Source organism: Corythoichthys intestinalis, chromosome 17, assembly GCF_030265065.1.
Source record: "Corythoichthys intestinalis isolate RoL2023-P3 chromosome 17, ASM3026506v1, whole genome shotgun sequence".
Lineage (NCBI taxonomy): Eukaryota > Metazoa > Chordata > Actinopteri > Syngnathiformes > Syngnathidae > Corythoichthys > Corythoichthys intestinalis.
This window is the reverse complement of record NC_080411.1, coordinates 39823653-39848056: the sequence shown is the minus strand read 5'-3', so window position 1 is coordinate 39848056 and position 24404 is coordinate 39823653. Positions and strand designations below refer to the sequence as shown.

Genomic DNA, 24404 nt, shown 5'->3' with positions numbered 1-24404 from the left:
ACTAGGCCTGCAAGCAGGACTGAACGGGCCCTCGCAATCTAGCGCAACTCGGACGTCATGCAACTCGGACAGTGTGCAGGTCAGGGTGGTGGCAGATCGTCCTCTCTAATCATCTCATTAGAACCTAACATGCGCGAAAGTTGCCTCTTTACATTCACACACCTAAGAGATAAAAACCCCTATTGGACAGAGGACTACAAAAAAGGAGCGAATAAAGGGTCATCACAGCAACAGACAGAGACATGTGGACATGGGCCGTAAAATAAGTATTTTAAAAGGTCTTGAAACTACAATGACCAACCTGAAAAGAACTGGACATATATTTTAAAAAATGAGTGACTTTCTATTGCCACTAGTTGGCGCTGTAGGGTTGATGCAAATGACCCCTACAGGACCCTTCAGACTATGACTCAACAAGCACAATATGTTTGGCGCAGATATGTTGTAGAAGTGATGACTGTTCAAAACTTGTGGTGAGACGAAATGGCTTCAGTCATTTTTACCTCTCCTGTTGGACCCTTCTGCTTCAACCAAACCTCAGTATTTTTCATCAGGCACCTGAACACATGTCTTAAGGCTCCCCTGATGCAGGTTTGAGGTGAATAGATTTTTTTTTCCTTGGAGGAGGAGCCTGTTTTGTAAAAAAGGCATTTCCTGTTCCCACTAGGGGGCGCTAGGCCTAATGAGTAATATTTCAATGCACTCGTGTTAAGGGTGGGATGCCGCATATACATGCCAGATATGAAAAAGATTGAACGTTGTTTCAAGGAGCTATTAGTCCTTTACTGAATTTGTCATTTTGCCGAAAAAATGGCCGACTTTGGCACCACGCCCAGGTCAGACCCATGAATGAAAACGCACCATTTTGAAAAGTTTAGATTTCATATGTCTCCTGAATTGTCTAACCAATTTTGAAGATGATCCAACTGATTCCCTCTGTGACAAGGTCTCAAATGTGCACCCTGTTAATTGATAAAAATTTCACATTCGATCCAAAATACCCGATTTCCTGTTGGGTTTGGAATATGGGTGCAAGAGACTTTTTGGAGCAGTTTTGAACAAGGTATCGACTCCCCAAATTTCATTGCTCTACGTTAAAAAAACCTAATAGGAAACGTCTTTTTGAAAAATTCAAGGGGGCGCCACTGAGCCATTTTGTTACATTTTTTTGTAACGTTGCAAGATTATCGAAATCCACACAAAGCCGTATGTATGTGCAAAATTTGGTGAGTTTTTGTGCATGTCCAGGCCTCCAAATGTAACCTGTACTAGAAATGGACAGAAATTTCACATTCGATCCAAAATACCCGATTTTCTGTTGGATTTGGAATATGGGTGCAAGAGGCTTTTTTGAGCAGTTAGGCATAAGGTATCTACTCCCCAAATTTCATTGCTCTACGTTGAAAAAACCCAATAGGAAAGGCCTTTTTTAAAACTCCTTTCTGTCGCCACTAGTTGGCACTGTAGAGTTGATGCAAATGACCCCTACAGGACCCTTCAGGGTATGACTCTCAACAAGCATGGGAAGTTTGGCGCAGATATGTTGTATATCTGCTGAGTTATGACTGTTCAAAGTATTTTGCGAGACAAATTGTTGACGATCATTTTCACTTTCATGTTTGGACCCCTCCGCTTCAACGAAACCTCAATATTTTTCATCAGGCACCTGAACACAGGTCTTAAGGCTCCCCTGATGCAGGTTTGAGGTCAACAGATTTTTTTCCCTTGGAGGAGGAACCTGTCTCGTAAAAAAAGGCATTTCCTGTTCTCACTAGGGGGCGCTAGGCCTAATGGGTAATATTTCAATGCAGTCGTGTTCAGGCTGGGATACCGCATATACATGGCAGATATGAAAAAGATTGAAAGTTGTGTCAAGGAATTATTAGCCATTTACTGAATTCGGTGTTTTGCCGAAAAAATGGCCGACTTTGGCACCACGCCCAGGTCAGACCCGTGAATGAAAACACACCATTTTAGAAACTTAAGATCTCATATGTCTTCTGAACAGTCTCACCAATTTTGAAGATGATCCAACTAACTCCCTCGGCGAAAAGGTCTCAAATGTGCACCCTGTAAATCGATAAAAATTTCATATTCGATCCAAAATAACCGATTTCCTGTTGGGTTTGGAATATGGGTGCCAATGCTTTTTTGAAGCGGTTTTAGACAAGGTATAGACTCCCCAAATGTCATTGCTCTACGCTGACAAACCCTAATGTTATAGGCCAATTTTAAAATTTCAAGGGGGCGCCACTGAGCCATTTTGTTACATTTTTTTGCAACGTTGTTAAATTATCGAAATTTACAATTTTCCGCACGTATGTGCAAATTTTGGTGACTTTTCGCGCATGTTCAGGCCTCCAAATTGGCCGTTTTCATTTGCCCTGGGAAAAAAAAAAAAAAAAAAAAATCCCTTGCAAAACAATAGGGCCTTTGCACGCCTAGTGCTCGGGCCCTAATAATAACACAAATCATGAATATGGCTCTTACAGCATCAACATAGAGTTTACAGAAAAAAAAAAAACTATGCCTTCAAAGATCATCATAATGTAGGGCCCAGTTTGAGAAAGCTGGGTCACCCTCAGAGATCATGGGTCTTCCATCAGGACAATGACCCAAACCACACTTCATAAAGCACTAGAAAATGGTTTGATAGAAAGCACTGGAGACTTCTAAAGTGGCCAGCAATGAGTCCAGACCTGGGTCCTATAGAACACCTCTGGAGAGATCTGAAAATGGCAGATTGGAGAAGGTACCCTTCAAATCTCGGACACCTGGAGCAGTTGGCCAAATAAGAATGGTTTAAAAATTCCAGCAGAGCATTGTAGGAAACTCATTGATGGATACTGGAAGTGGTTGTTCGCAATTATTTTGTCTGAAGGTTGTGCTACCAAGTATTAGGCTGAGGGTGCCAATACTTTTGTCCGACCCATTTTGGAGTTTTGTATAAAATGATAATGATTTAATTTGTTTTTTCATTCTCTTTTGTGTTTTTTCATTGCAAGCAAAATAAATGAAGATATTACTACCAAAGCATTTGTAATTGTAATCATTTTCTGGGAGAAATTGAGCATTATCTGACAGAATTGCAGGGGTGCCAATACTTTTGGCCAGCAGTGTAGGCACTGACATTCGAACTCACAATATAAAAATTGTAATGTACCAGTAATGACTTTTTATGAACCGAGAAACGTTTAAAAATAAAATAAATAAATATTAAAAAAAGAAAATCTGAACTTGTTATCTTTGACAACTTCATTTTTAAACGTTTATTAGAAAAATCCTTCAAGATCCCTTATATTTTAAAAAGGGGTCACAAATTGCCCATATAAACAACAATTATTTACATGTTATCGTGCCAAACAACTATCTTTGCAACATTGGGGGTTGATATACACAAACCCATCTAGATACACACACACAAGATTCTCCCCCATTTTGCAATGATGCATCACAATTCCAGCTTCTTAAATCAGGCACTTGTTAGTCATGTTAAATTTAAATACAAAATTATGATTTGTTGCTCAATATCAAGAATGAGACAATTTGTATCTTCCTCTCATATGTTTGCAACAGCATGGCTATAGGGGTTGAGCTTCAATAGGAGATAAAAGGGACAGCAGTAAATGTAAAAATAATGTAAATGCAAAACTTGTGTAATACAATCAGTTTTTCAAGCAGACCTGTATATTATGAAAGCACGCAGAGTTTGGAGGTGTGCCTGAGGCCTCTGTATGCTCGAAGTCCCTCCCGCTTGGGGTCCCTCACCATCCCACGGACCACTGGCAGGCTATCGCAGCCCCTCCTGTTCTGTACTCGGTGCAGCAGGATTCGATAGACCCCGGTTACTGGGCTGCGACTGTCATTCAGCTGATTGTTCCGAAGGTGTGCCGAGGTGATCCCGAGCTTCTCTAGTAAGCACGTGACCTCCTCTGTCTCCTCCTCTTCTACGAGGTCTCTACTATCCGAATCCAACAGGCTTTGCAGCGGGCTCGCTGGTTCCAGAGACGCCAACGACCATGGGAACTCCACTGGTAAAAGCCAATCACAACCTAGCATCTGGTCAACTGCATAACGCTCCATGGGATCTGCCTTTAGAATGCCCCTGATGAGCCTCTGACAAGGGCCAGGGACCCAGGGGGGAATACTGTAGGAGCCTTGGATGACACAGCGCCTCAGTTTTCCCATGGTATCAGCACGAAACGGCATGGTGCCGGTCACCATAAAGAAAAGGAGGACCCCCATTGCCCACACATCCACTGGAGGGCCCAGGTAGTACTCATCCTTAAAGAGCTCCGGGGCAGCATACGGAGGTGAGCCACAGAAGGTGTCCAATGCATCATTACGGTTGGAAATCTGCTTGCTGAATCCAAAATCTGCAACCTTAATGCAGCCACTGGAGGTGAACAGAACATTCTCAGCCTTCAGGTCCCGGTGGATGATGTTATTATTGTGCTGCAAAGTAAGATGATAAAGCTGCATTTATTCCTGACGACATAATTTACCTATTACGATATGGTGGAAATATTCATGATAATGTTTGTTAAATGTCACCAACATGATTTCATTTAACTTACCGTATTTTTGACCCTATAAGGTGCACCTAAAAGCCAGCAATTTTCTCAAAAGCCGACAGTGCGTCTTATAATCTGATGCGCCTCATATATGGAGCCATATTTGTTAATCATGGCCATAGACTTCATAATGATATTGACGGGACACATTCCCCAGACACTGCGCCACGCCTTCAAGTAGGGGCCCGTCCCACACCCCGCTTCAGTCGGTCGAAGTCGGTCGCAGTTATTCTCAAACACATGCAGCAATCGAATGCCAGATTTAGGTTGAAAAAGTACGAAAGCTGTACCACACACAAACAGGAAGGATTGTCTCAGAAGTGATTTGCTCGAGGATTCACGGTAATTATAATATTTTTCGTACCATGCATGCATTTTGAAATGTTGCGAATTAAAATCATCATAATTCGTCATAATTCGCAATATTTACGTTTAATAGATGCTACCTGCCTGTTTTTTTTTTTTTTTTGGGGGGGGGTTGCTTTTAAACAAAAATCGAGACTGTTTTACGTCCATATCTATAAAGAATTCAGGGATTTAAGTATTTATTCACAAGAATTTTCAACATAAAAAGCTCTTTGTCTGTGTTTCCACTCGGTCATCTATGACGGAGCTAGACCCCCTATAAATTAGCCCCGCACCCAGTGTCCCGTCAATATATTATGAAGTCTATGTCATGGCATAACATTCCCCTGAGCGACGCTCAATCTAGTAAACGCATAACGCAATACCAAACACTACTAATACTGCGGTTTATAATGCGTTGCAGTTACGAACGAGTTCCGTTTCTGTGCTGGTGACATAACCCGAATTTCCACGCAAGTCGGAATTAACCATTTAAAGTAGGCCTATCCCTAAAAAGAATAGAAAAGAAGGCTATCCCTAAATCTCAAAATATTTATCCAAAAACATGTATTATATGTCATATTTATAAAATAAAGTAAAAAAATGATACTGTGAGGTACATTGTATTAAATCCTGCTATATTCAATGACTATTCGGGCTTTACTCGCAAGTGAGTTGCCATGCTGAGAGAAAAGGGCTCTGTAGGAAGAAGGGGAGGCGAGGGCGAGGGGATATCATGGCCGCTCAGATCACCAGCGTCGCCTCTCTCAATGCGAGCCCGGGGTCCCAACTCAAAAAAACGGATCAGGACTCGCGAGAGGAGTCAGCATCAGGGGGAACAGGGAAATGGGATATGATGGCGGATCTCACGGTCGAAAGCAACTGCAGGAAAGCTGCAACGCAGCTTGGGGGAGGAGGGGATCCTGACGTGAAGAATGGCAACGGGAACTAGGTATTGTTCACGCGACTGAAGAAACAAACAAACAAAAAAAAAACGACTGGAGACAAAATGCCTGAATCTAAGGAATCGTAAAATCACATAAGTCAGGTATGTCGCAACCTGGGGACTACCTGTATATGAAAACAGTTTAAAAATATACCATTCATCGAATGTGCGCCTCATACTCTGATGCGCCTTATAGTGTGGAAAATACGGTAAATAAAGACATTATTCAGTAAGAAAATGAAGGAAACAAATACATATTATTAACACAAAATTTTGGATATCCATCTTTTGGGTGGAATTTCTAGATGAACCTAAGAAAACCAAAGCAGATTAACGGAATCTGACCTCCCCAAGTACATTTTAGGTTCATTCTGAAGCCAACTACAGTATATTACATTTTAACTATACTTTGAGTATTGCTGTTGCTCACAACATTAACTCACCATATATTTAATGGCAGAGAGGATCTGTGAAAATGTGATCTTGCAGATGTTGTCAGAAAGTTTTCCCTCATTGCAGATCTTGTTATGAAGGTCTCCACCCCCAGCGTACTCCAACACCAGGTAGAGGCGGCTTGACGTCTCAACGACTTCATAGAGACGGATCACGTTAGGGTGCTGCAAGGAGTTCATGTTGCTGACTTCCCTGGAGAGTAGCCGTTGGGCCTGAGGGTCAAATCTTGTCTTATCCAGGATCTTAAGGGCAACTTTGTCTATAATTACAAGTGAAAAGATTTCAAACACGCTGACAGTTAGGATGAATACATTTATAAGATTGGAGGTACAAATAATGAATGGCAGTTTAATTTATGATACAGTAAATCAGGAATACGTTACAATTTGTTAAAGTTGTATGATTGGTCAAATGACTGTAACTAAAAACTGTTATTGAAAGAACAACTAAAGGCCCAGTTTGAAATCACTGACAAGGTTACCTTTTGTCAGAGCATGAAACGCCAGTTTGACTCTGGAGAAGGTCCCATGGCCAATTTCTCCTCTAACCTTGTAGAAGCCAACCCTGCGACCAATGACCAGTTCCTTGATGATTCTGTCATCTTTGTGCATGTCCATTGTGAGTTTCTGTAGCGGAGTAAGGCATGGTGGACCATCGGCTTCATCACCCTCTTGTTCAGCATCTGAGCTGTCTGTCAGGCTGTAAAGGCTGTGGTGGAGTTTGGGGCTTGCTATGGTGATCTGTCCTGCTGGCATTTGTGATGATTCTTTCATCTGCATGCGTCATGGAAAATTGTGGATATTAGAAAAGTGTAAAGTTAACAATTAAAATTCATTGCACTTTACTGTACACCACAGTGGTCCAAACCTTATTTTGAGATTCTTGATACTTAATTCAAGATGCTCAGCAATTATCGGTACACTGCAAATTTACGTCTTAATCAGATAAGTTTTCTTAAATCTAGTCAAATAATTTTCTCCATCTTATTTTGAGTGTCAAAGACTAGTTGAGATGAATGGGTCAGATTATTCTAGATTAAATTCTAAGATTAAATATACAGTGGTATGAAAAAGTATCTGAACCTTTTGGAATTTCTCACATTTCTGCATAAAATCACCATGTCATCACAAATGTGATCTGATCTTTGTCAAAATCACACAGATGTAAAAACAGTAGGTTTTCATATTTTAATGAGGATAGAATGCACACAATGGCAAAAGGAGGATAAATAAGTATGTGAACCCTCTGCCTGAGGAGACCTAAAGAGTGATTGAAACTAATTTTTACCAAACATTTTAAGTCAGGTGTGTGCCCAATAACTGATAAGTGGTCTAAAGCTGCTCTGCCCAATATAGAACACACACATGGTAAGAATTGTCTTGATGAGAAGCATTGTCTGATGTGCATCATGGCTCCGTCAAAAGAGCTGTCTGAAGACCTGCTATCAAGGATTGTTAATTAGTATAAAGCTGGAAAAGGATACAAAACAATCTCTAAAAGTCTGGATGTTCATCAATCGACAGTCAGAAAAGTTGTCTACAAAAGGAAAGAGTTTGGCACAGTTGCTTCTCTCCTAAGGAGTGGCCGTCCACCAAAGATGACGCCAAGAGTTCAGCGCAGAATACTCAGGGAGGTAAAAATGAACCCTAGAGTATATGTTAAAGACTTACAGAATTTACTGGCACAGTGCAATATCTCTGTGCACACATCAACTGTATGTAAAACTATAACCAAGAATGGTGTTCACTGGAGGACTCAACGGAAGAAGCCACTACTGTCAAAAAAAAAAAAAAAAACATTGTTGCTTGTTTAATGTTCGCAAAAAGGCACTTGGACATGCGACAGAAGTTTTGGGAAAATATTTTGTGGACTGATGAAACCAAAGTTGAATTGTTTGGGAGTAACACACAACGTCATGTGTGGAGGAAAAATGGAACAGCTTACCGACATCAACAACTCAACCCCACAGTGAAGCATGGTGGAGGGAGCATCATGATTTGGGGCCGTTTTGCTCCCTCAGGGCCTGGACAACTTGCAATCATTAATGGAAAAATTAATTGAAACGTTTATCAGAATGTTTTGCAGGAAAACCTGAGGCTCTCTGTCAGACAGCTGAAGCTAAAAAGAGGATGGATGCTGCACCAAGACAATGATCCAAAACACAGAAGTAAATCAACTTCAGGATGGTTTCAGAAGAACAAAATACACGTTCTTGAGTGGCCAAGTAAAAGGCTAGACTAAACCCTAATTAGATGCTGTGGGATGACGTGAAGACAGGGATTCATGCCAGACATCCCAGCAATCTGACTGAACTACAGCAGTTTTGTAGGGAAGAATGGGCCAAGATTAGTCCTAATCGATGTACCAGACTGATCTGCAGCTACAGGAAGCATCTGGCTGAAGTTATTGCTGCCAAAGAGGGGGCCACAAAATATTAAATGTGATGGTTGACTTACTTAATTCCCCCCCTTCTGTCATTGTTTGCATACTATCTTCATTAAAATATGAAAACCTATAAATGTTTAGGTGGTTTTAGTTAAATCAGTTTTTACATCTGTGTGATTTTGACAAAGATCAGATGACAATTGATGGTGATTTTATGCAGAAATGTGAGACATTACAAAAGGTTTAGATACTTTTTCACACCACTGTACTGTACTTTTTTCTTAAGGTAAGTCTTTTAAGCTTATTTTAAGCTAACTTTTTTTCTTATTTCAAATATGAGTAAAACTTACTTGAATCACTGGCAGATAATTTATTTCTAGCTTTACAATGAAAACAAGGGAGTTTAACTAGTTTTAAGTAAGTGTGTTTTTGCAGTCTAGATAAACTGTAGAATTGATTTTGAGTACATCATCACCACATCGGCTTTCTGTTTAAAACACCAAGGCCAATAGTTGAATATGAATTGATCTGCCAACTGCGATACATTCAGAATCAAACAAGCATATGCTTCAGTGTAAACGTATTAAAGCACTATTTGCTTCAGGGTAATAAGTAATAATTAATATGATGCTCAAACTTTAAGACAGAGATGAAAGGAAATATTTTTGCTGCTTCAACTACAAGTGCATGAATTTTATTTACAAGGTTTTATAAATACTTGTATTATTGTAGTTTAACATAGCTTCTTTGCGTATAGTCTTAGTAATTCAAAATGAGGACTTACATATTCATTGGTTATGTGAGGCCATACCAAAATCCAATAGGAATGAGTGTTATATTTTAAGAAAAAGGCAGGTTATATATGGCCTACGGGCCATTGTAAGGACACAGTGTTGTACAGTATTTAGAAAAAAAAACAAACAATAACACTACACAGACAGATGTATTAAGAAATATATGATCTTACCAAGTTTCAAATCTCCTGAATGGCATCAAAACACAGCTGTAGTGTCTATTTTAAAGGGTAAAGCAATCTCCATTCCAAGGAATTGTAACCCATCAGAGCCCTTCGGAGCACTGCAATACTCAGATGAGGAGGAAGGTTCCCAGGCCACACCTCTTAGCCTTTTGCCTCACTGGTTGCCCTATGTTGATGTCATGAACTATAATCCTGTTCTAGTCTACCCCAACCCATTTAAAGGGTGGCTATCAGATCATGAAAAAATGCCCTGAACTTATCACCAGCAAATCTGACCACGTCAGTCATGTGAAATATGGATACTAACAGTTAGTATGTGGCTGTGTTGAATGTGGTGACAACAATTCTATTAACTTTTGTGAGAGGAAATGTTACGCAACAGTATTACACAATGTTCTTGGTAAGATTAGCATAGGGCTCCCTCTCGAATATCGTCTCAGGAGCACAGATAAAGAGATTACAAAGCATCATGTCAAAGCTTCACAGAAAGGTGCGTCTCTGTTCAGGTGTTTTGTCAAGGTGAGCAGTTGAGAGGGAACATCAGACGGACAGGAACACATTGAACTTTTACCTCTTTACACACCATAACATTGTTTTTGCTCACAAAAATATATCTGATTTCTTGTTCAGTTGAATGGAAAGTGACACCGATAGAAAACTGACTGTGACTGGGTAGCAACTTGTCCAGGATGGACCATCACCTTGCTCTAGTTGACATGCAACACCAATGAGGAAAAGCACTATAAAAAATTATATGAGAAAAAAAAATATTACCATCAAAAATTTTAGTTCAGCTAATTTCAATGAATTCATCATGAAATGCAATGAATGGAAAGGAGATAAACAGTTCCAAAGGAATCTTGAATGGTGATTGGTCTCGTGTTTTTCTACTTAGTGCCCCGCCTACCCCCGTTTCAGTTGTCTGATTGGATTAAAGCCTTAGACAGGAATACAGCCTGTTTCTCACGGTGATCTCAGTACACTGGTCACCTGCCAGAATGGCCGTGAAACTGCACATCAACGTATGATAGTACATTCCTCAGGATAAACCTGTTGTCTGGTTAAATGGCCCGATGAAATTTCAAGTGGCTTAAACTTAAGGAACCTCAAAATGTTCAACAGCCAGGAATTTTAAAGACTCAACTGTTCCTAGATTATACAACGCTGCAGTTAGCTTTGAATCATAGTTGGTCTTTTTCTCTTTAAACGGCTGGAGAGGCTTTCAGGACGGTGGCTGTCTTGTAGTCCTTCGGCTTTCTGATTTCGAGACCAAATCTCCTTGTTCTTTTCATCTTGAACGAAGTGCAGTTTCTAAAGGACAAACATGCACCGCTAATAGAATCAAACACACAAGCAACACAAAGATTACATTCGTTAGAACCAATGACATAGGTTTGATCTCAACTTTGGTGGGGACGATATAGCAGCATAACCTGCATGAACACTTTTTGTTGGTGAACGGATATTAATAAGACCAAACGGATATGATGAAAGGGGGTCAGGGCTACATTTGTCATGAATATGAACCTAATTAATTGATAGGCTAAATCAGGGGGTGCTCACTACGTCGATCGCAATCGACCAGTCAATCGCAATGCGAGTGTGAGTAGCTTGCGTCATCCCCCCAAAAAACTGATACACTGTTCGATTCAAAACTTTGTTTTCAAAAACTACTAAAAGAAAACTTCAAGAATAAATGTCTGGATTTTATTAGCAAATTTAAATTGCAATATCTGAACTAGGGCTGCAGCTGTCGAATATTTTAGTAATCGAGTAATTGACTGAAAATTCTATCGATTAATCGAGTAATCGGATAAAACAAATATATTTTTAGGTGAAAAGCAATTATAAATATACATTAGAAAACAAGACATTTCATCTAATTTTGAATCATTTTCAGTCAATCAATGTCTATATTTTCGATGTATATTGTTGAAAACAGCCAACAATTGCATCTCAGATGTAACTAGAATTAAAAAAAAAAAAGACTAATTCACTGCTTTCACTCAAAAAACTTTTAGATCTTATTAAAAAAAAATATATATATATATATATCTTACCTAAAAATTCCATTACGCTTGATAACACACATCACTTAAAAGTTAAGATTTTTTCCCACATGTTTCAATTGAATTTCTCTTTGTGTCAAGCCATTTTTAAGTTCTAGTTAAGTTTTAAGTTAGTCTAAACTGTAAGTCCTGATAGGATTTTGAGTTTTTGCAGTGTTCAAAATAAATGTATGATACAGGCTGTATTGGAGCACATTAGGGACCAGTGCTACTTGGTGTTTTATCCAGCAATGACTACTGAGCTAAAATTGATAGTTAGCATGATTAAGTTTTTATTTTACACCCTCATCACTCCACAATGCTATGTTATGTTAAAGCCTGTATGTAAGACACGTTAGCCATGCATCGACAGTGGTCATAATTAATTGAAACCTAGCCCTCCGCAGGGCTAACGTTACGTGAGCTAGTAGCGACGGTAACGTTAATCTTATTTATTAGCGCTTAGCGCTCTTTATTAGTGCTTAGCGCTCTACTGCTTTAAGATGGCGGCTGTTTACTAACGCTGCCCAGACGCGGCTGAGTCTGTCATTTCCCATCAAGTTCAACATACATCTGATCTCTATGAGACGCATCAGACGCTACCTGTCCCAACGTAGCATCGTGCGGGCTAGTATTTAGCAACGTCGGCGTCGTTTGTGGCGGCTGTCGGCTGCAGTAAGTTTTTTTTTTCTCCTTCTTCCTCTCCGCACGTGACAGCGCGTTGTCCCGCATTAAAAGTAGTCCGAGCAAAACGTGATGCTTAGAGCTGTCAAAATAAACGATTACTCGAGGTGAATAAAATTACTCGGATCAGTTTTTAAACTCGAGTTACTCGAGTTGCTCGAGTACTCTTTTCAGCTCTAATCTGAACATAATTTGAACATTATTAACAAACACAATAAATACAACCTTCTCAATAATCTCTAACTATCCAGGTATGCAAAAAAAAAAAAAAAAAAAATTCTCTTAAGACCACTGAACATTGTCTGTCTAAATAAATTAGATATTTCAGAAAAAACGTCTTAGTCAGGGAAGAACAATAATGAATAAAAATGGAGACTTCCATCAGGTAAACTCTACTGATTTAGTCCACAAACAAATCTAAATGTGGATTAATTAAACTTTTTACCTCAATTATGATTAATGTAAGATTATCTGGGGGAAAAAATGCCTGCATAGGCCGCAAATATATATAGTTTTTAAATAAATAATGTTAAAAATAAAGAAAACACATTTTAATTAATACAGTGAGGAGCGGAGGTATCTGCGCTCCTTGTAATTTTTCAAGTTCACCCATTTAGAAAATAGGTAGAGGTCTGAAATTTCAATCATAGACGCAGGTACGTAAGTATTTGTACCCCTGAGAAAATCAGTGCTAAATTTAGTAGAGAAGCCTTTGTTTGCAATTACCGGTACATAGGTCAGACGCTTTCTGTAGTTCTTCACCAGGTTTTCACATATGGAAACAGCAATTTTTGCCCATTCCATCACACAAATCTTCTTTAGATCTGTCAGGTTTCGGGGCTGTGGTTGAGAAACATCCATCCAAAGATTTTCTATCGGATTGAGGTCTGGAGACCGACTAGGCCACTCCGGAACTTGATATGCTTTTTACGCAGTCACTCATTGGTCAGTTTGGCTGTGTGCTTCGGATCAATGTCATGTTGGAAGATCCAGGCACGACTCATCTTCAAGTCCCTAACTAAGGCATGGTGCTTGTGGCTAAAAATCTGACAATACATTTCACCATACATTCTCTGCTTTATACAGTAGAGTTGTCCTGTCCCCTTTGCAGAAAAGCAGCCCGAAAGCATGAGGTTTCCACCTCTATACTTCACAGTGGAGATGGTGGTTTTGGGATTGTATTCATCTTTCCTTTTCCTCCACAAACGACGAGCAAAGTTTGCACCAAAAAGATGTACTTTGGTTTCAACGGACTACATGACTTTCTCCTATGACCCCTCTGCATCATTCAGATGGTCCCTAGCAAACTTCAGATGGGCCTTCACATGTACTGGCTCAATAGGGGAACCTTCTGAGAAATGCATGATTTTAAACCATTGCACCGTACTGTTCTACGGACAGTAGCCTTTGAAACTGTTCATCCAGCTCTCTTCAGGTCATTGACCAGATCCTGCCGTATAGTTCTAGGTTGAGCCCTCACTTTTCTCATCATGAGTGATGCCCCACAAGGAGAGATTTTACATGGAGCCCCAGTCCGAGGTAGATTATCAGTCATGTTTAGCCTTTTGCATTTTCTAACAATTGCTGCAACTGTTGATTTATTCTCACCAAGCTGCTTTCCAATTGTCCTATAGCTTTTTCCAGCTTTGTGGAGCTCAACATTTTTTTTCTCTGGTGTCTTTCGAAAGCTGCCCATGGTAGCAGCTGGATTATGACTGACTGTGGGGTGCACAGGTGACAATTATTAGCTCAACCGGTTGTGGGTGGGTGGTTACTCATTGGGTAAAGGTGGACTTTTTTTTTCTTTCTTTTTTTTTTTTTTTTTAAATAACAACTGCTTGAGTGTCGTCATTATTGCTGATTCTCATGAGTACAAATACTTATGAACCCCAGTAAATTACAAATAAATTATCTTGAAAAATCATACTATGTAATTTTTTTTAGATTATGTCTCGAAAAGTGGAAATGCAATTATGTTTGAAAATTCAGACCTCTACCTATTTTCTAAGTGGGTAAACTTACAAAATCAGAAGGGATGCAAATACTTCTGCTCCTCACTGTAAATGTAATGCACTTATAGGTAATTGGTTCCAAAAGTGTAGTCACAACATGCCCTAGCCTTCTTTCCCTCTGAAACAGGCCGTTTACAAGAAGAAAATAGCAGCATGTGTCTTTTTGACTGTCAACACTTTCCTGTGAAACACAGACTAGGACCTCTCTCTCTAAGCAGCTTCTTGCTCACGCTTTTCTGGTCCTATAGTTTCCAGCAGAGTTCACTACATTTCTCACAGTTTAATTAACGTTAACAGTTGAAAACACAAACAGAAGGACACTTCTCTCTAATTAGCTTCCAACTCTAGTTGAGCAGGTCAGCAAGTTCACACAGTTGAATGTAATGTTAACTCTGATGCAGGTCCGACTTTCAGTAGCAAAATTAGTGGTGTGTTTCCAACGTCCACAACATTAATGACTTTTTACATTATTTACAGTGCCTGCTGCTGAAAAAAACAAAAAAAAACAAACTAGTAATATCCCTCCTCTTCGAAAAGGAACAAAGGAGGCGGCATGTTGTTGAAATGTATTTCTGTCGGGTTATGTGAGTGTAAGCGTACGGTTGTATGGCGGGGGTGGGTCAAGTCATCAGCCAATTAAATGTGCATTTGAAGGGAAAAAATGGCCCGGCACATTCAGCAAGTGAAAAGGGGTTAATGTTAGTCTGAACATAATATACTAGTATTTAATGTCCTGACAACATATGGGAAGACAATCTAAATTAGCTATATAACTGAACTCATTCTACAATGCAAATAAGGTTGCTTAAAGTGGTGGGGGCAATTTGACCATCCTGAAAAGTTGCTAGTGTAACAGCATGTCCCTACCGTCCTTATGCAAACCTACACCCTTGGTTGGAACATTAACTGATGGAGTTGACCATCAGCCATGAAGTAAAATGTGGCTAAAAGGAGGTTTCGTTTCACTCACGAACTGCATTATTCAATTTTACACAATTATTGTTCTCCACCACCAAATGCTATCCATGCCTACACCTGCAATTTTTGCTTATATCCAAAATACCACATTAGTTAGCAGGGGACAAAAGTGAATGATAGACAGCCACGTCTGATGGCTTATAGCAGTTATGACCTACAAGAATGTCTTATTCTTTTTTTTAATCCATTGAACGTCAAAAAGCATCCTCACCCTTGTGTAGTAATCTTGTGCTGTATTAACTGAGCCGTGTTGTTTCTGCTGGTGCTGGTTCATCTGAGCAGTATTCTGCGCTCTCGACAACTTTTTGCCAAAGTGCAAGGAAACATAAACCAAACAAAGAATCTTAGCATGTGTTAAGCACATTCAAAACCAAAGACTAAATAATAACTGTAGTACTAAGGTATTGAACTGTTAAGAAACTGTGACAAATTCAAAATTGTGTGATGGTAAACTGCCTAGTAATGAGAATAGCTCAAAGTGTTGTCATTGTCACTGCGATTCCAGGCCTAAAACCATACAGGGTCTCTGTATGTTTCAACAAGCCAATTTAAGACTGTTTAAGGAAAATCATAAATACAATTTATAGACCCATTTGACGTCAACACTGGAAAAAAGTACAAAAGACTTTAAGGAAAAATGGAGGCCTGGAATTACGTGCAAAGTATATGAATTTATTTTTCTTTATTTCCCTGTTGTGAATCAAGACTTTTAAACTCAAAACTCTACAGCCAATAGCTATACTGTAATTCGGTTCTGTTTAAAGTTTTCTCCGCTGTTCTCCGTGATGCTAACTAAGCTGTCAGCGCAAAACTGCGCATGCACAAGCTGCAAATTTATAACGTCTTAATCAGATAATTTTTCTCAAATCTAGTCAAATAATTTTCACCATCTTGTTTTGAGTATTAAAGACTAGTTAACAGATTAATGTGTCAGATTATTCCACTTAATGGTTTCTTATTAAGCCCATACATCTAAAAGTTGGTCATTTTTTACCTAAATCAAGGAAAATTAGCCTTCAAATGTTTTGAACAATATCTAGTCTTGAATTAAGAACGTTTCTGACGTTTCAAAGCTTTTTAAACATTAAATATAGTCATTTATTGCTTAAAATAAGTCAACCTTATTTTCAGCTAGCTATTTTTCTTATTTCAAGAAATCAGAGTAAAATTTGACGCACTGGCAGATAATTTTACTTATTTTGAGTAGATTCACGCTGAAAAGAATGGAATTTAACTACCGTACTTTCCGTACTGTAAGGCGCACCGAAAAGCTTTCAATGTTCTCAAAAGCAGACAGTGCGCCTTATAATCCGAGGCGCCTTATATATAGATCAATATTGGTTCTTAAATGCATGACATTCCCTTTAGCCCAGCTCCATCGAGTGGATGCATAACGCAACCCCAACCACTACTACTGTACTACTACTGCGCCTTATGATGCGCTGCGCTTTATAATGCAGTGTGGCTTACATATGGAAAAAGTTTTAAAATAGGCCATTCATTGAACGGGTGCCTTATAATGCTGTGCGCCATATAGAGCAGAAAATACAGTAGTTCGAAGGAGGTGTGTTTTTGCAGTGCAGCAATAGCTTGTGGTATTTGATAAATTCTGACCGTGCAGCATAGGTAGTCCCGCTTTGTAGATAGGTTAGCTTGTCCCCAAAAATCAAAACATTTAAAACCGAGACTGGTGTTTATGCATGTTCTGAATAAAAGTAAAGTTAATAGAATTTTTAAACATTTCACGGTCGTATTTAAGGCGTTTTATGAGATTTTAAGAGAATTTTAGACATTTTAAGAACATTTAAGAAATGATTGGATTTAACTTTTTTGTTGTTGACTTTTTAAGACCCCACGAATACCCTGCCATCTAACTTTCCTATCAAACATCAGAGATATTAGAGGATTAACATTTAACATACCTCAATTTTTAATTCCAGAAGCTCATTTTGCTGTCTTTTCTCTTGCTCTTCCAGCTTCCTGTTCATTTCTTCCAGTTCCAAATCCTTTTGCGCTAATAACTCTTTAACTTCAACTTCTTTGGCTTGTACTGCAGCAATAAAATCACACTTGAATATACTGTACAGTCCTTTACAAATTTATTTGACCACCTGTCTTAAGAAATCGACGATACCACCTCGCACCACTTACACTGCCTGTTCTGGGTGGGTGGCTGGTGAAGCCCCCCTCCCTCACTATGTGTCTAGTCCCCACTTTACATTGCTGATGAGGTTATTAAGGTTGTACAGTACTATATGCCTAAAAATACCCAAATATTGGTAAAATTTCTGAATGACTTTGACCTATTTGACATAGTTGATAAAATAGCATCCTTTGTTTGTTCAATATTCAATTGCAAAGACCTCCAAAATTGTAATCAATGACGCATGACGCAAGGAACAGCTTATTGTAACTTCATGTCCAAAGCGCACCTGCACCTATGTTCTCTACAGGAGTATTGATGTCTCATCATATATGTAGCATAGTATTAAAATGTCCACTGCTCTTACATTGAGTATAGCCTTCTTTGTGGGCCTTCTCCACCTGTTTCCTGCACTCCTGAATGACTGTCTCTAGCTCCCTCTTGTGGCTTTCTTTGTGTGCTTCCATTTCACTGAGCAGCCGTTGGATCTCAGCCTCCCCATCCTGATGAGACAAAATGAGATAAATCTATCAACTATACTTTCATTCATTCATTCATTTTCCATGCCGCTTATTCCTCACGAGGGTCGCGGAGGTGCTTGAGCCTATCCCAGCTAACTTCGGGCAGTAGGCAGGGGACACCCTGAATTGGTTGCCAGCCAATCGCAGGGCACAAGGAGACACACAACCATTCACGCACACACTCACACCTATGGACAATTTAGAGTGTTCAATCAGCCTACCATGCATGTTTTTGGGATGTGGGAGGTAACCGGAGTTCCCGGAGGAAACCCAAGCAGGCACGGGGAGAACATGCAAACTCCACACAGGAAGGCCGAAGCCCGGGATTGAACCCTTGATCTCAGAACTGTGAGGCAGACGTGCTAACCACTCAGCCACCGTGCCCTTCAACTATACTTTTTTCTTAAAAATGAATAAATAATCAAATAAAAAAGACATCAGACAGAAAAGCTAAAGTTTGGCTACAGTACAACCAGACATGAAGAAACTAACAACCTTCTACATCACCACTGAGCAGGGGTGGAATGGAACCAAAAAATGTGCCTGGCATTTATGTTCTGGGCAGCCCACCTTGTGTGTGGAGCAGTTAGAGCATTATTGACAGGACAATAAGTAGGAGCGTGGTGATTTGTACCTTTGTAAAAAAGTTTCTTGTAACTGAAGCAACTCCTGCCTCATGTATCACTTACCTTGGCCCAAGGAAGCCCTCACAAAACAATTTTCTTAAAAACTTAAACCCGAGCAGGGAAATTACTAGCATTGCGTAGCTTGTACAGTTTTTTCCCATATGATATTTACTGTATGCCGTATCCGTGAAAAATATAATACAAAATAAGGGCTTGGTCGAAAAATTTTGCGAAGATATACTAGTATAGGCCTAAATATATATATATATATATATATATATATATATATATAAGTCAGTTATCAAGAAATTAAGCAAATACTTGTGTTATAGACACTATTACAAGCGCAGGAATTGATCGAACGACACGATTGAATGATTTATGAAGACTATTATAGGCCATCACTCAAACTTTTAGCTTTAAGAAGTTAACAATTTTTGACATTAATCCCTTACCTTGCCGCAATTTCCAACGGGTCCGGGCGAGAAGCTGGGATGGGGAGGGGTTCCGCCTCCTCATTGCTGATTGGTGATAACTGTTCTACAGTCTCTCACTATTGTCAGTCATTTGTTGTCACGAGAAGAGAGTGGCGGTGATAGGTCTAGGTCATCGGACTAGAGTGTAGTTTTGAGCATGGACTACGGTTTTGAAGTTAACGGTTTTACTCGGTTGTTGACAGCCCCTCCCCCCCCCCCCCCGCCCCATTTTTTTCTCCTCGGATCTACGTGATTCAGAAGAATGACCCATTTTGATTTCAAAACGGCGAAATTTTCCAGAAAGGTGGCAAGTTTGCATACCTGTGTTTGGGGGAAAAAGAATACTGAATTGCATCCGAAGAACACCATACCCACTGTGAAGCATTGGGGTGGAAACATCTTGCTTTGGGGGTGTTTTTCTGCAAAGGGACCAGGACGACTGATCTGTGTAAAGGAAAGAATGAATGGGGCCATGTATTGAGAGATTTTGAGTGAAAATCTCCTTCCATCAGCAAGGGCATTGAAGATGAGATGTGGCTGGTTCTTTCAGCATGACAATGATCCCAAACACAGAACCAGGGCAACAAAGGAGTGGCTTTGTAAGAAGCATTTCAAGGTCCTGGAGTGGCCTAGCCAGTCTCCAGATCTCAACCCCATAGAAAATCTGTGGAGGGAGTTGAAAGTCCATGTTGCCCAACGACAGCCCTAAAACATCACTGCTCTAGAGGAGATCTGCGTGGAGGAATGGGCCAAAATACCAGCAACAGTGTGTGAAAAGCTTGTGAAGAGTTACAGAAAACGTTTGGCCTCCGTTATTGCCAACAAAGGGTACATACAGTGCCTTGCAAAAGTATTCGGCCCCCTTGAATCTTGCAACCTTTCGCCACATTTCAGGCTTCAAACATAAAGATATGAAATTTAATTTTTTTGTCAAGAATCAACAACAAGTGGGACACAATCGTGAAGTGGAACAACATTTATTGGATAATTTAAACTTTTTTAACAAATAAAAAACTGAAAAGTGGGGCGTGCAATATTATTCGGCCCCTTTACTTTCAGAGCAGCAAACTCACTCCAGAAGTTCAGTGAGGATCTCTGAATAATCCAATGTTGTCCTAAATGACCGATGATGATAAATAGAATCCACCTGTGTGTAATCAAGTCTCCGTATAAATGCACCTGCTCTGTGATAGTCTCAGGGTTCTGTTTAAAGTGCAGAGAGCATTATGAAAACCAAGGAACACACCAGGCAGGTCCGAGATACTGTTGTGGAGAAGTTTAAAGCCGGATTTGGATACAAAAAGATTTCCTAAGCTTTAAACATCTCAAGGAGCACTGTGCAAGCCATCATATTGAAATGGAAGGAGCATCAGACCACTGCAAATCTACCAAGACCTGGCCGTCCTTCCAAACTTTCTTCTCAAACAAGGAGAAAACTGATCAGAGATGCAGCCAAGAGGACCATGATCACTCTGGATGAACTGCAGAGATCTACAGCTGAGGTGGGAGAGTCTGTCCATAGGACAACAATCAGTCGTACACTGCACAAATCTGGCCTTTATGGAAGAGTGGCAAGAAGAAAGCCATTTCTCAAAGATATCCATAAAAAGTCTCGTTTTACAGTTTGCCACAAGCCACCTGGGAGACACACCAAACATGTGGAAGAAGGTGCTCTGGTCAGATGAAACCAAAATTGAACTTTTTGGCCATGATGCAAAACGATATGTTTGGCGTAAAAGCAACACAGCTCATCACCCTGAACACACCATCCCCACTGTCAAACATGGTGGTGGCAGCATCATGGTTTGGGCCTGCTTTTCTTCAGCAGGGACAGGGAAGATGGTTAAAATTGACGGGAAGATGGATGCAGCCAAATACAGGAACATTCTGGAAGAAAACCTGTTGGTATCTGCACAAGACCTGAGACTGGGACGGAGATTTATCTTCCAACAGGACAATGATCCAAAACATAAAGCCAAATCTACAATGGAATGGTTCAAAAATAAACGTATCCAGGTGTTAGAATGGCCAAGTCAAAGTCCAGACCTGAATCCAATCGAGAATCTGTGGAAAGAGCTGAAGACTGCTGTTCACAAACACGCTCCATCCAACCCCACTGAGCTCGAGCTGTTTTGCAAGGAAGAATGGGCAAGAATGTCAGTCTCTCGATGTGCAAAACTGATAGAAACATACCCCAAGCGACTTGCAGCTGTAATTGGAGCAAAAGGTGGCGCTACAAAGTATTAACGCAAGGGGGCCGAATAATACTGCACGCCCCACTTTTCAGTTTTTTATTTGTTAAAAAAGTTTAAATTATCCAATAAATTTTGTTCCACTTCACGATTGTGTCCCACTTGTTGTTGATTCTTGACAAAAAAAATTAAAATTTTATATCTTTATATTTGAAGCCTGAAATGTGGCGAAAGGTTGCAAGGTTCAAGGGGGCCGAATACTTTTGCAAGGCACTGTAACAAAGTATTGAGATGAACTTTTGCTATTGACCAAACACTTATTTTCCACCATGATTTGCAAATAAATTCTTTAAAGATCAAACAATGTGATTTTGCTTTTTTTCCCCACATTCTGTCTCTCGTGGTTGAGGTTTACCCATGTTGACAATTACAGGGCTCTCTAATCTTTTCAAGTGGGAGAAGTTGCACAATTGGTGGCTGACTAAATACTTATTTGCCCTACTGTATCCATAGCTTTAAATTTTAAACATTGTGGAAATAAGAGCTATAAACTGTTGCACATGTAAACTGACTTTATAGAAAACTAAACTCTCTAGTCTACTCCTAGATTAATTTCTCTATGTGTATCACTCTCTTTGGGTGAGTGGAGCACTGAGATATTTCATTGGACGAACAAAATTTGGACCAACGAATGGGCCACATGCCAAGGATGAGAATTTTTTTTTTTTCTCAATTAAACACCATCACCGGCCCAAAAATGTGTGTTGACCCAACAGGAAGTTTCCAGTATGCCCGATGGCCAGTCCACCTCTGCCACACTATACACTACTCCTTGGAGGAAACTGACCCCAGCATCAAGTCCAATTTTTACTCATTTCAGTTATTACCTCTGCTGTTCTTTGTCTTTGTTGCTTCAAGATTGCCATGTCACTCCTCAGTGTATCGTTCGCCACTAGAACATGAAAAGCTATATTCAGTCTTTGTATTACAATTTTAGAGGCCGCATTGTCACCTCAGTTTTGTTGTTGTGAAACTACAAATATAGAGTAACACACAATGAAAATGCCATACACTGAGGATAAACAATGTTTTTTACATGAGGGAAATGAAATTGTTTTTGAATAATTTCAAGGAATAGCCATATGTAACAACAAACTTTTGCTAATACAGTGGTATGAAAAAGTATCTGAACCTTTTAATATTCCTAATATTTCTGAATAAAATCACAATTAAATGTGATCTGATCTTTGTCAAAATCACACTGATGAAAAAAGTGTCTGCTTTAACTAAAACCACCCAAACATTTATAGGTTTTCGTATTTTAATGAGGATAGTACGCAAACAATGACAGAAGGGGGAAAAATATTTGAACCATCACATTTAATATTTGTAGACAACTTCTCTGACTGTCGATTGATGAACATCCAGACTTTCAAAGATGGTTTTGCATCCTTCCCAGCTTCATACAAATCAACATTCCTTGATCGCAGGTCTTCAGACAGTGCTTTTGACGGAGCCATGATGCACATCAGACAATGACTCTCATCAAAACAATTCTTACCAGGTGTGTGTTTTATAGTGGCGAGGACAACTTTAAACCGCTCATCAGTGATTGGGCACACATCTGACTTAAATTGTTTGGTAAAAATTGGTTTCAATTGCTCTTTAAGTCTCCTTAGGCAGAGGGTTCATTTACTAATTTTTCCCCCTTCTGTTCTAGTTTGCATGCTATCCTCATTAAAATATGAAAACCTATAAATGTTTGGGTGGTTTTAGTTAAAGCAGAAACTGTTTTTACATGTGTGATTATGACAAAGATCAAATCACATTTGGTGATTTTATGCAGAAATGTGAAAAATTCCAAAAGGTTTAGATACTTTTTCATACCACTGTATTACATGCATTATGCTTGTGCTTACCTCTAAGGTCGCACTGTTTCTGCACAGCCAGCTGCAGCTTGTTCACTGTGGCTAGTAGGGCATTTCGTTCTGAAATAAGTTGAATAAAGACAGTATTATAAGTAGTCCATTTGACAATTTCACAATTGCATCACAAGTTAGTGTGTCAAAGAATGTGGTTTGGTGTACGGGGCTTCTAATGAATTATGATATGCATTTGAAACATTTGCTAAACCTAATGGGTAGAAGTATTTCAGTTATATTTACTACATATATCGCAACAATTTGTAATGACAATTTGTATACGTCTCGGAGTTTCAATCATATGTGTCACTGTGCCCCTACCACCACCTCCATTTATCTGTTCAAACCTGAAGCAATTCAATTCTGCAATCTGACCAGCAGTAGGCGATATAATCCGCGGAAAATATGCATCACCAAAACAATGAGTACAGTACAGTTCAGTACAATACAGTTACCTCTGTTGCTTGTATGAAGCTCAAAACCTGTGTAGTGGTACGTGCCACATTACCAACATAGAAGAATAAAACAACTCACCTTCAGTAACACTTTTCTCCTTGGTCTCATGAATTTTCACGTTTCTATTGGCCTCCTCTAACATCGCCTCCAGCAGGATGTTTTTGCTATTTAACTCTGTAATTTTCTGTATGTTTTAGTTAAAATTAGACCATGAAAATTTACATCCGTTGACGTTTGTATCCGTACATGTATCTAGCACTAATTTTACCAAACTACCTAGGACGTAATTGTAAACAATAACTTACGTTTTCAAGTACGTTGAATTCCTCAGTTAATTGGTCAAGATTAATCCCCTTTAGCCGTGCCATTTAAAAGACTAGAGAAGAGTTTAAATGTATTTAAGACAGGGATAAGAACGCTACATTTCGCCCAAATAACTGCTAGCTAGCTAAAGGCAGCAACTACTGTTCACCTGACTGCTTGCTAATTGTTTCACATTAAAAAAAAAAAAAAAAAAAAAAAGCTTTTTTTTTTTTTTTCCAGAAGTAAAACACTTTTCTTTTACTGCAGAAGTAGAACACTTTTATTAATGATGTACAAAATAAACATGCACAGTATTCATAAACAATGTTTTCAGTAAGTACAATAGTGCACCCGTTTAAAT

General features: G+C 39.4%; 1 protein-coding gene across 3 annotated transcripts; it reads right to left on the bottom strand.

Annotated features, from left to right (window-relative positions):
• Positions 1-3301: 3301 nt before the first annotated feature.
• nim1kb (NIM1 serine/threonine protein kinase) lies at positions 3302-24216 on the bottom strand. 3 transcript variants are annotated; one of them, XM_057819581.1, is made up of 10 exons: positions 24046-24216; positions 23819-23924; positions 23282-23350; positions 22250-22314; positions 17915-18050; positions 17327-17454; positions 15616-15705; positions 6800-7091; positions 6309-6577; positions 3302-4455 (listed from the first exon to the last, which is right to left on the bottom strand). In XM_057819581.1, exons 1-10 carry the CDS (start codon positions 24106-24108, stop codon positions 3691-3693), a joined length of 1983 nt encoding a protein of 660 aa, XP_057675564.1. In that variant the 5' UTR covers positions 24109-24216; the 3' UTR covers positions 3302-3690. The 3 variants fall into 3 exon arrangements, with proteins under 3 accessions (XP_057675564.1, XP_057675565.1, XP_057675566.1); XM_057819582.1 differs by lacking the exon at positions 15616-15705; XM_057819583.1 differs by lacking the exons at positions 15616-15705; positions 17327-17454; positions 17915-18050; ... (2 more) ...; positions 23819-23924; positions 24046-24216 and adding an exon at positions 9671-10839.
• Between the last annotated feature and the right edge of the window lie 188 nt (positions 24217-24404).

Excerpts from the sequence above, each read along its gene's own strand:
- nim1kb (XM_057819581.1), bottom strand. The coding sequence starts at position 24,108 with ATGGCACGGCTAAAGGGGATTAATCTTGACCAATTAACTGAGGAATTC. Across the intron at positions 18,051-22,249 it reads AAAGACAAAGAACAGCAGAG|GATGGGGAGGCTGAGATCCA; the intron begins GTAATAACTGAA and ends TTGTCTCATCAG. Across the intron at positions 6,578-6,799 it reads GTTTCATGCTCTGACAAAAG|ACAAAGTTGCCCTTAAGATC; the intron begins GTAACCTTGTCA and ends TTGTAATTATAG.